Source organism: Mustela nigripes, chromosome 4 (genome assembly GCF_022355385.1).
Source record: "Mustela nigripes isolate SB6536 chromosome 4, MUSNIG.SB6536, whole genome shotgun sequence".
NCBI classification, from domain to species: domain Eukaryota; kingdom Metazoa; phylum Chordata; class Mammalia; order Carnivora; family Mustelidae; genus Mustela; species Mustela nigripes.
The window spans coordinates 15,783,271-15,795,757 of record NC_081560.1 but is presented as its reverse complement, the minus strand read 5'-3'; the positions used below and the strand labels follow the sequence as shown (position 1 = coordinate 15,795,757).

Here is a 12,487-nt window from a genome sequence, read left to right as displayed (position 1 = left end):
CTCTATACTACTTGCCTCTTCCCCACCCCCTTGCTCATATGTGTTATTTAAGAAACAAAACAAATGACCTTATTTTGATTGAGGCAAATGTAATATATACTTAAAAATTTTTTTAAATAAATGTTTATCTTTTAAAAAATTTCAATCTCTTTTTAAAGATTCTTCAGATACTTTACAAATGCTAAAAGAAATAGAAGCCAATGTAAACCTTCCTTGGGCCACGGGGCTGTGGGCATCCTGCCTTTGCACCAGCCCTTCAGGAAGATCATGCATATGGTCAGAAAAAGCATGAAGTCAAAGGTCAAGCCAACCTGACTCAAACCACAGTTCCCACTCTTGCTGTCTTGCGTCATCCAAGATGAATATTTTAAGCTCAGTAAGTTTAAAAGTTAAACTGAGGAAGCCTCAGTTAAGCAATGGCAATGGCAAGATTTAAAAGTCATTAGAAGAATTAAAGACGATTCAGCTCTGGCACAAAGCAAGTAGGAGACATTCTATCAATACGAACTATTACTAACATGGGATGTAATATCTGTGTGTTATATGATTGAATTATTCCATGACTGCAATTATACCTCTTTGAAGGAAATAAAGAGATGTTCTTTCGAAGGAATCAATGGGTATAGCAATAATAATAAAACAATTAAAGAATTAATGGGCAGATTGGGGTAGGATACAGTACTTACTTATTTTCAGTGATTTAAAACAACTGTTTTATTATGCTCCTGTATTCTGTGAGTCAGGGACTCAGGCAGACCCTGGGGGAATGACTTGTCTCTGTTCCACGATGTGCAGGGATTCAGCTAGACAGACTCAAAGGCTAGGGGTGAGCGTTTGAGTGTTATTTGGCAGGAATAAAATTTAAAAAGTTATTCGCTCTAGTGCACGTAAGAGCTAAGGTGGTATAAATGAGCAAGACAACTGATGGCTGCAAGTAAAGATCAATAAAAAATTAAGAGAAATCTCTGAAAGGATAATATAACCTGAACGAAAAATAAGAGTTGATTTTTACAGAGAGTTTTAAGAACCTGGCTATTACAGAAAGTAGTATGTTTATTTGTGATTTGGGAAGAATATTTACTACCTTGGAAACAGTCACTTCATATATCATGATATACACTTTAATATACTCCACGTAGAACACCAGGGACCAGGAAACCAGAGTGAGATCACTCTCTTTAGAAATAGCTTGTGTGTAAGAACAACTACAATACTCATCGGGTTTGTCTAGGCATAATTTCTATGTCTGTGTCTAAACTCTAATTATCAAATAAATCTGCCCGCAGCTAGATGGTCACATTTTTAGCCATCAGTGGGGTGGCTGACTCATCGTGGTTCACAAGCATCAGTTCTATATAAAAAAAGAAATGGAAAAATACCCTGAATTGTAAGCAATCAAAATGTGATCAAGATCTAACTTGGTTTGATTAAAAAGGAAAATTGACAGTAATTAACTTTTTCCTTTCTACTCTTCACACAACAAAATAAGAGATAGTACAGAGAAGCAATTAAACGAAATCGCCTTTTGCCCCTGGCAAACCTTCCTACCAATGAACCTTCCCACCAATGAAATATTTAACTCCAGATCTCTCACTTTCCCCCCTTCATCATTCCAAAATTGCTGTGGTCTTTCCTTTAGAAACAAGGATTCTTTGGTTAACCCTAGATTTCTAAGACTCTTAATCTTTTATTTTATAAAAATTGTAAGACTGTACAGTAACAAGGCCATCATCCCTATTCAATTAGGACCTTGGATAGGATTGGAAATGAGCCTATATCATGAATTGCAACAAATCTGCACAGCCTCTGAGATGGGCCGAAAGAGTGTATCCATGACCACTGACCTCACCTAGAATATGCTCTTGCAGGGAAATATCACAGGGAGAAAAGAGTCCCCAGACATAAATGTTTTAACACAGTCACAAAAACTCCCGACCTTCACCCTCCTTTCTGGCTAGGGTCAGCCCTCAGAAGAAAACACACCCACCCTATTCCCACCTAGATACAAACGTTGCATCATTTACCCAGAGACCCTGGGTCACAGAAGCGGCTCCACTTCGGCCAACAAAACCATCTGACTGTACTACAGGCCTGGAGACCCATGAAACAGAATTGGAACAGCAAGCAGAAATGTTTCCACAAATGAAAAAACCCCGTCCCTTCCAAAGTCTTCATGATCTTTCTCATGTGTGTCTTTGCCATGTGGCAAACACAGGGACAGCTAGGAAACCCCGGATTCCAGTAAAGCAAACACTGGTGAGGTTCAAAGTATTTCTAGATACCCAAAATGCAAAGTGAGTCTCCATCAGGAGCTTGGGGCTGAGAAAAGTGAGCCAAGGGAATAAGATGGGGAAGCACAGGAGACAGTGGGAGCACCACTGAATACAGACCACCCCCCGCCCCCCTGTGAGGTACTGGGCAGTCCTCTCTCGGGGATCCCAGGGGCCAGGGGTGCACAGGGAAGGGACAGAGAGCGCTCTTACTGTAGCACGCGGGAGTGGCTGAAATCTCTCAAATCTGAGTCGTCATACTCCGGAGTTGCGGTTCCCAGCCCGCTGTCGCTCAGCATGCGCTTCCGTAGCGCGGGGTTCCACCAGTCGGACATTCTGGGAGAAAGCAGGGCACCGGGCATTTAGACGTTCAAAGCCAGCACGGGACTTCCTCTGCTCTATCTCAAGATGACTCTTGTGAGATGGGCAACTAATCTTTACTGGGTATTTCCTAGAGTCGTATTCCCACTTATTCTTTAATTTTCTCAAGTATCATGAACTGTTTGTGTGCTTCTGCCCTCTACAGATGAGAAAACTGCCTTTCAAGATGAAGTAATTTTAGGGGCGCCTGGGGGGGGCTCAGTCCCTTAAGCATCTGCCTTGGGCTCGGGTCATGATCTCAGGGTTCTGGGATTAAGCCTGGCATTGGGCATCGGGAATCGGCTTCTCAGCATCACTCTCTGTATGTGCATGCTCTCTCAAATAAGTAAATAAAATCTTTAAAAAAAGATTAAGTAATTGCAAATGTGCTGTAAAGAAGAAGTAATGGAACCTGATATAGAAATGGAAATGAGGACATAACAAAGCCCATCCTTTTTTACTGCTTCCCTGTCCTTGTTCATTTCCAGGAGGGGCAACTGATCAGAAATAAGAAAGGGACTGACTGAAGTTCTAATGGATTTTCAAGCTACTTTGGGCTACTTCAGTTTTGGAGCTAGGGCTAACAGAGGATTAACCCAGGACAAAGCCATTTCTTTTGGCCTTTAATTGATACAGAGAGAGGGCAAAGAGTGTGACAGAACGGGTTTCCTCTTGACCAGATCAAAGACAGCAGCCAAGTTCAGGCTGGGCAAGGGGACAGCGAGACTCTAATGCCCGCTGCTCCTACGGGAGGACCCAGCATCTCACGTGCTTTCCCCACAGTGGAGAGGCTGGATTTGCAGACATGGACCGTGAAGATGGGCTTTTTCCACCACCTTCTGGGACACCCAGGGATACGTATCTGAGATTACTAGCTCTGGCCTCCTCAATGCAGCCGTATACCTGCCTCATCCTGCCACTTCTGTCTTCTTGTGACTTGATACGTATAACTGAAATCAGCTGGCAGAGTGAAAAATATTCAGAGATGGCAGCAATGGCCAAATAAATTAGTGCCGAAGAGTAAAGAGGCATAAGGTTACCTCAAATGAACATGTCTACATATACATATAGACAAATATATACATGTGTGTGTGTCTGTGTATACAATTCGCAAATGCTATTTGAATGTGTGTGTGTGTGCACTTTCCAGGGAAATCCTTATTCTATTTGACCTTCATATACCAGTAAGACATCAAAGTTCATCAGACTTTACAAGGGCAGAAATTTTCATTTTTTTAAATTTCTGCCCTGTTGTTTCCCAAGAGCTTAGACTAGTAGCTGGCGCCTAAAAAGTTCTCTAAATAAATATTTTGGAATTGCTGAAATAACCTAGAAAGCCTAATAATATTCTGGTGGTTCAATGTAGTGATTAAATGCATGGGCTTTAGCATAACACCTGGGAGGGACCAGATGTCAATTCTGCCGTTCATTTTCTGTGCAAGACGGGCAGAGCTGAAGACCCCTCTGAGCCTCAGCGCTGGTACGTGTGGATTTAGGGTAATACTGGTACCAGAGGTGCAGGGGCACTGCGACAGGAAAGCGATGACGACGATTGCTTGGTAGACTGAGTGAGCGTCTACCAAGTGCCAAGAACAATCCTAATACCTCACATGTATCAATTTATTTAATTTTCAAACAATTCTCTGTGTCGGCTTCATTTCCATTCTACAGAGCAGGAAATAAGCACAGAGCACTTCTGATGATTCGGTCCCTATGAAGGGGTGGTAGGAATATAAGAAAGGCATTTGGAACCGTATGTGGCTCATAATAAGTGCTTGATATGTCATAGTTATTATAATGCCATCTATGTCTCAGGCTGCCTGGACATAGCAAAAAAGGAGGAGGAAGTGGGGAAGGGGAAAAGGAAGAATCAAAAACCACCTGTGCCCATTTTCCTTTGGATAACACAAGCACTGTAGCCACATATGCACCAATGCAAACACTAGTACTTGAGAGTTTGGTAAGAAGTGTGGCTGTGGCGGAGAAAGAAGGCTCAGCCACGGTACAAATCTTGGTGGGAAAGAGTAATTCTCTGCAGCCATTCAAAAGACAAAACCAGTTATCCTACACGCGAATGAAACACAGCAAGAAAACCTGTATGTTAAGATAGCTCCATGTCCCTGGAAATGTCAAGGGAAAAGCCCCGTCAGACACGGCTGTCGCCCTGCGGTCAGCTTCCCTACCGCGTCACCAAAGAAAGGCTCCCTCACCCCGAGGCCTGCTCCACGACCAGGTCGGGCATTCCTGGAGGTGTCCCCGCCTGCTGTGACAACACCATATCTGGGTCCAGAATAAAAATCTCGTCTTGGGAAATCTCCATCACAAAGTGCAAATGTTCCTAAGGAAGAAAAAGAAGTCTGTCAGAGGACTGATAGGATTCTGAAGTCTATCATCTGATCAGGGACAAAACAAAGCATCCTTGGTCCCGAGGGGTAATGAAAGTCTATGACATATCAAACAACCACGGTGTGTTTTCAGAGGCCCAGCCATGGCCATCCATCCCTGAAGCGAGCTGGCAGCAAGAGGCTGGTGAGGGGAAGAGGTGAATCCCTCTTGGTTTGGGATCCCTGCTTGACCGGGATCTCATCAGATATAACCAGAGATGGGCTTGCCTCTTCTTCCCAAATACTGTCAAAGAAGGAACACCCCACCCGCGGCTTGATCCAGCATGACTTGTGTGATTAAGCTGGACTTGGACCCCCGCGATCCAGCCAGAGCTAAGTGCCATGATTAACAACTGGTTTTATTACTGGCTTCCATACTGTATTATTATTTCTTTTCCTTTGTTTTTGCAGGAGAATTTGGACAGCAGGAACACTTTTTATCATTGGGCAGAAGCATTTTTTTTTTCTTTCTCATTATGGAAATCCGGGAAGTGATGAGTTGTAAGTAGCATAAATATGCACCTGGTCTGTCAAACTTGCTAACCAAAATAAACCTAAAAAGCCATAAAACGGAGCTAGGAAGTAGTAAAAGTGGCAGTGCGCAAGAAAATTTAGAGTGCAGGCTGGTGATAACATCTATAGGCCTACTTATTTTCTGGGCCTCAATTCCAAGGTCAAATCTTGAGTCCACAAATCACAAGATATGTGAAGACAAATAAAAAAACCTCATAATTTAGGCTATGAGTACCATTCTGGAACTGGTACATGTTTTAGGGTTTACACTAGAAAAATGTACAAGATTAGCTACGAATAAAGTCTATTGATTTGGCAATTTTTCACTTTTACAAATAGGCTCCAAAAGGCTTACCTGAGATCTGTCTATTCGGTAAAAGCGATCAGCAGAAGTTGCTAGGAAAAAAAAAAAAGTATATGGCATTCAGAGTCCTGTGATCTGGCGCCCAATTTGCAACTTTCTCTCCTATTATGTCATTCAAAAACTTTACATTCAGTCCTGCTGGCCTACTGGCCAGTTTCTAAATTTAGAAAAACCCAGAACTTGCATGTCCCTTGCAGCAATGACCAAGCTTAGAAAGCCCTTCCCTATTACGTCTCCTGAACCAAATCTCACCCGTCTCTTAAGGACCAACTTAAATGCTTCCTCCTCTGAGAAACATTCTTCCGACCCATCCTTCCCTACTCCAGACAGAATTCATTGCTCCTACCTTTGCATATTCGCATTTTGTCTATACTTCTGGTAGACACTATCTTCATAAATAACCAGGAGACATTTTAAAGGTCTGTGTTTCTTTTACTCTTTTCTGTTTCCAGACATTACCATAGGACCTTAAACAGAGCCGGGACTCAATATGTATTTATTAAGTAAATAAAGCTGGGGGTGGGGGGGTAACCCGTAGGTAGCTAGACTTCCCAAGGAAGCGATTCTCATTTTGAAAAAAAAAAAAAAAAAAAAAGCTTGAAGATACAGAGCCAAGGACCACATCTGGTATTGAAAGATTCATTTCACTTCAAGACTGAATCCCTAAGCCATGTCTAAAGAAAGCCAAAACTGTAAAAATAATTATTTAAGCATTCCTAAAAGGGCCTGGGCTGCATCTGTGGTTTGGGGAAGAAAATTGCAAACTTTGGGTTTGTAGACACTGTTTGATTATTCTTAATACTCGAAAGAATTATGTTCCTCCTCACTTAAATCTACCTAACAGACTCCAAATATTATAAATAGATTTCCTACAAAGTACATAGTCCTAAAGGGAGTAACTCAAAATGCAAACAATCATTCAAAAATCATAAATATTTAATGAGTAGCTTCTCTCCAAAGGAAATGAGCTGAGAAACCAGACAATCACAGTCCCTCCTCACTAAAAGCAACAGGGGAATAAAGTCTGTCTCAGAAGGACCTATTCTACTTTGGTTCTTTTTAACCATAAATGTGATCACCTTTTGAAGGTTTTTATATCTATAGACTACAATAATATCACACTTGTAATTTTATCTAAGAATGTATATAGAACAGACTATATAGAGAACAATTCATATAAATTTCTAAAACTTTTTCAAATATAAGTTGTTTCCCTGGGAATTCAGGAAAAACCAACAACACATGATTGTGTTTCTCATCACGAGGGAATAAAGGAGCTCGAGGAAAGTAGTGTAAATTATCTTCAGAGGTAGGCAAGGAGCTATTAATGAAAATCTCGGTCATGATTCACGTGGGTTAGATCTGACATAAACATGACTGTTCATCTTCACAGTACTGCGCCCACACTCACACATCCTGTCGCCCTCCTGCTCACATTTATGTCCTCTCAGATGCATCCCAGATCAACCAAAGCAATGGTTACACTGAAAACCACATGTCCACATACTAGGGAGTCACTACACCGGCAGTAGATAAGGAGATGTTTTGCAATATGGTAGAAAAACTGGATTAGGCAGCATCTAGGGAGTGGGAGGTGCTCGCAGTGAAAAATGAACCCATGAACCAATCAGAAAATAACGGAAATCACCATCACACAGAGCTACATGAGGAGTTTCTACATAATCCCTTGGAAAACCAGGGTCCACTCCATTCCGTCTATCAGTGCCTTGCCCTGCTGTTTCGGCAATCCCCACCGCTCCACGAAATAGAGAAACACTCACCGTCTAGAAAGCACCACCGTGGTGAGAGTCTCTGAGCTGAGAGTGCCCTGGGGAAGGAGGTCTCGTGGTCCTGGAAAGAGACACATTACATCCTCCTGACTCCATCTGAATGACCGGAGGGATTTAACCTCAGTGTACTGTATCGACTACTTCTGCGAGCAAGCATCCCTTCCTAAACGGAGCACCGGTGAGAGGCCAAAACATATTTCTACTAGAAAGAGAGGCTGTGCTTCAAATTACTTCACACAGAAACTTCTGAAACAACTCCCATGTAGAATTTCCAGGAAGTTTTCAACTCTTCTATTAAGTATGCATAAATGATATAAGTGGGGACATTTACTTGGTTTGGGAATTTCTTTGCTTTTGCGAAGCTGAGGAACTAGGGGCAGCTGGCTGTCATTTACACTTTGGTTCCCCACGTGGGTATGAGGAAGGCACTACACAAAATGGGGAGGAGTTGAGGCTCGTCTACTGGTTGACATGGACTCGTGGCGTCTAAGAAACACAAGAGGCCATCCATCTACATGGTCAAGTCCCCTTGACTAGCGTATCATCTGTTAAATAAGCAATTTGTCTCCATGAAAGCAAAGTATCAGCATCATATGTTGAGGCCACCCTTACCCAACCTTACCCACTGAACCTGACTCCAGAGCAGTGGACAAGGAGGAAGAATGTTCGGCCAGGCTGGCTGATGACGGAATCGTCTGGCCAACATGGACTTAGCCATTGACACACTCATCTGCCTTTCTAGCTTCATGTCTAGCATCCTAGCTTCGAAGATGCCCCATCGTCCCTCCCTCTCACGTGTGATCTCAAGGCCATCTGCCAGCCTCCAGCTTCTCTCCTTCAGCCTTAGATTAAAAAAACAGCCTTTCCTGTTCAAAGCTGACCACTTCATCTAGTCTCCAGATTACCCCCTTCTTTTCTTTTTTCTTTTTCCTTCCTTCCTTCCTTTCCTTCTTGCTTTTAAATCTTTTTATATCTATGTTTTTGTATCTTTATTTCTGCATTCTTACCGAAATCTTCTCCCCTACCCAGAAATTCATTAATGTTTCTGCTTTCAATGGCTCCCTCCCTCTAAAACGAATTCTGCTCAGTTGATCCTGTAACATCTTCTGAAAATTAATTTCTCCTTCCTTGCCCTGACAAACTTTCGAAGCATGCCTTTAGTATCTCCTTCCTCCAGCCACCCCTTAGCCATTTTGGCCCGGCCTCTAGAAGCCTGGCTTCTGATGCTTCATTCTTCAAAAGCTGCCTTTTGGAAGGACTAGCATCCTTTCTGATTGAATACTACTCCCAGTTCCCAACCTTTCCAGAAGTCTCTGAACCTTTAATTTCTTAGTGGAATTAAGGCCACATCACAGAAGAACAGACTAGGAACTGGGAGATTGAAAGCAGAAGGGATTATCTGTTTATAATTCCAAACTTTCAAAAGCTAAAAATCTCTCCTAAGAGAAACTCTGTCTATGATAATTAAAGAAATAAATAAACAAAAAGCACATTCTTGTTTACAACACAAGACTTGGAGTATTCTAGCCCTGGCTTATAATGAAATGGAAATCATTGACAGAAATAGGACAAATGAGGAGGGATGCTAGGTCTCTGTGGGGAAGGCAGTGGGAGTTTGACCCATATTAGGGATTTGAGATGTTCTAATACAGGGAAGATCCCTGGAGTGCAGCTGGGTGTGTACGAGAGGCGGACAGGGGAAGGAAACAGGAATAACATGGGACAAACAAGAAGAGAACCAATCAGCAGTTGCAGGGACTTCTTTGGGGTTTTGTCCACACTCCCCGAAGCCTCACTTGCTCCTCCGGCAAACCTATGCTTAGATTAGTGGTACTCAAGGTGTGAACCGTGGGACCGCAGCATCAGCGGGGAACTTGTTAGGAATACAAATTTCCAAGTATCACCCAAGTTTATAGAAACCCCGGGATGGAACTCAGTAATCTTTCAGGTGAAGGTGATGTATGCCAGAGGTTTAAAAGCATGGACTTAACAAAAGGGATCCATTTTATTATCAGAAACCTTGACTACATGGAATTTTTAAAATGAATGGATTCTGCAAATTAAATAATTGAGAGAGAAAAACCTGGTCTCAGGTCTGGCACCAAAATTTTATATTTACACGCATAGAATTGATAGAGCCATGGATAGACAGATAAACATATACCTCTATGGATGTATATGTAGCTGTGGACACAGATGTTTCTCTCTTTCCTAAACCAGCTTTGCCACTCAGCAGGTTGCACTACATAAAATCATGACATGTGCTCAGTACCTATTTATATCAAAATCACATTTAACATTTCGAGAAGTACACTTTGACATGTGATAAATTGTTTTAAGGAAACTTAAGGTTCTCACTGTATTTTTTATAAAACGTGTAAAGTCACCAACATGTCAGTTTCGTGTCAAATGTAGTAAGTCAAGAAATTTAGATGCGATTTGAAATATTTCGTGCCAACTATGAAAGCTACTCAATAAAAATAGTAAACAGAAATGTGGCTGCCTTCTCTAGAAATAAAGATGGCGTAGACACCAAGGGCAGTTTCTGAAATTTGATGTCAAATGTGCTACAGAGAGCCCCACACAAAGAATCAAATTTTCCCAGGTAAAAATCGACTCTGAAAGCCCACAGAAATGTTTAATTTATCATTTTAAAAACAGAAAGATGAATAATGTTATTTCTGGAGTATTCAAATTAGAGAATATTGGATATTATTTCATCTCATTTAATAAAATGAAGATTGAAAAAAATAAATAAAACAGAGATTGATACACGTAACTAGCTTACCACAGGCAGACAAAATAATAGTGGCCTAACTGTATACATTTTAATGTATGAGTGTCCGTGTGTCACAAGAGTTTTATGCATGTGCCTATTTATCTTGTGTATTTTCTATTCATTTGTTTTCTCTACACCTTAATTCACAGGCGTTTGCTATAACTCAACTTCCTTAAAGAGGTTTTATTTAAAGAGAATGTTACCAGTTCACTCTGTGAAAACGCATTGTGGCCGCCAAAGAATAGAGACCTTTGAAACACTTCAAACAGATTTAAGTGGATCCTCAAGTAAGTTGGATGAGCCTTAGCTCCCTGAAATTTTATGCTAAATTCAGTGTGTCTACATGCAGGTGTGTATGTCACTGCTTTCCACAGCTTATCGAAGTGGTCTGGAATCCCAAGAAGCTCATGAGAAAAAATGTCATTAAAAAATAATCGAGGGCGCCTGGGTGGCTCAGTGGGTTAAGCCGCTGCCTTCGGCTCAGGTCATGATCTCAGGGTCCTGGGATCGAGTCCCACATCGGGCTCTCTGCTCGGCAGGGAGCCTGCTTCCTCCCCTCTCTCTCTCTCTGCTTGCCTCTCTGCCTACTTGTGATCTCTCTCTGTCAAATAAATAAATAAATAAAATATTTTAATAAAAAAAAAATCGAACACTTTCTTGGTCACCTGCAGATCAACCCAGAGTCTTAAGAGACAGTTCCAGGTGTGCAAGGAAGGTCCTAACTTCTCCAGTGTAGCTCCCTGAGCTAGGTTTGCACCCTCTCCCTCCTTTTATGGCGTTCCTTCAGCCTTGTTCATAAAAAATTGTCATTTCTTAAAAAGAGAATTATTAATATAATAAAATCCTGTGTTAAGAAGCATTTGAGGAGCACCTGGGTGGCTAAGTTCGTTAGACGTCTGTCTTTGGCTTAGATCATGATCTTGGGGTCCTGGGATCAAGCCCTGTGTTGGGCTTTCCACTTAGCAGGGAGTCTGTTTCTTCTTCTCCCTCTGCCCCTTGTGTGCACTCTCTCTCTCTCTCTCTCTCTCAAATAAATAAATAAATATATATTTTTTTAGAAAAGCATTTGAATTCCGAAGTAAAAATGCAGTTATTACCTACCCCAACCTGGGAAGGATTTATAATGCAATGCAATTAAACTACATATTTCAAAATTTTCAAAACCTCAATGAGATACCACATCACACCAGTCAGAATGGTTAAAATTAACAAGTCAGGAAATGACAGATGTTGGCGAGGCGAGGATGCGGAGAAAGGGGAGCCCTCCTACAGTGTTGGTGGGAATGTAAGCTGGTGCAGCCACTCTGAAAAGCTGTGGAGTTTCCTCAAAAAGTTGAAAATAGAGCTACCCTATGACCTAGGAATCACACTCCTGGGTATTTACCCCAAAGATAACAGATGTAGTGATCCAAAGTGGCACATGCACTCTAATAATGGTTATAGCAACAATGTCCACAATAGCCAAACTATGGAAAGAACCTAGAAGTCCATCAACAGATGGATGGATAAGAAGATGTGGTATATATAGATACACACACACACACCATGGAATATGATGCAGCCATCAAAAAACGAAATCTTGCCATGTGCAATGACATGGATGGAACTAGAGGGAATTATGCTGAGCGAAATAAGTCAGAGAAAGACAAGTATCATATGATCTCACTGATAGGAAGAATTTGAGAAATAAGACAGAGGGTTATAGGGGAAGGGAGGGAAAGATGAGACAAGATGAAACAGAGAGGGAGACAAACCATAAGAGACTCTTAATCTCAGGAAAGAAATTGAGGGCTGCTGGAGGGGAGGGGGATAGGAGGAATGAGGTGGCTGGGTGATAGACATTGGGGAAGCTATGTGCCATGGTGAGTGCTGTGTAGTGTGTAAGACTGTTGATACACAGACCTGCACCCCTGAAACAGGAAATATATTATGCCTTAATTAAAAAAAAAGAAAAATAGAATGCCCTGTGGAAATCATGTGCGTTAGAATGTTTAGTGTTACCTAAGGCATCCCACTAGTGGGTGTTG

General features: G+C 41.7%; 1 protein-coding gene across 3 annotated transcripts in view; it reads right to left on the bottom strand.

Annotated features, from left to right (window-relative positions):
* Window positions 1-12,487, bottom strand: part of DGKI (diacylglycerol kinase iota) — a 433,300-nt gene that overhangs the window by 70,283 nt on the left and 350,530 nt on the right. For all 3 annotated transcript variants that reach the window (XM_059396338.1, XM_059396340.1, XM_059396341.1), the window contains 4 exons: window positions 7,673-7,742; window positions 5,883-5,923; window positions 4,841-4,968; window positions 2,484-2,606 (listed from right to left, as the gene is read on the bottom strand). In XM_059396338.1, the coding sequence (XP_059252321.1) occupies window positions 2,484-2,606; window positions 4,841-4,968; window positions 5,883-5,923; window positions 7,673-7,742 (362 nt within the window). The remainder of the gene's footprint in view (window positions 1-2,483; window positions 2,607-4,840; window positions 4,969-5,882; window positions 5,924-7,672; window positions 7,743-12,487) is intronic.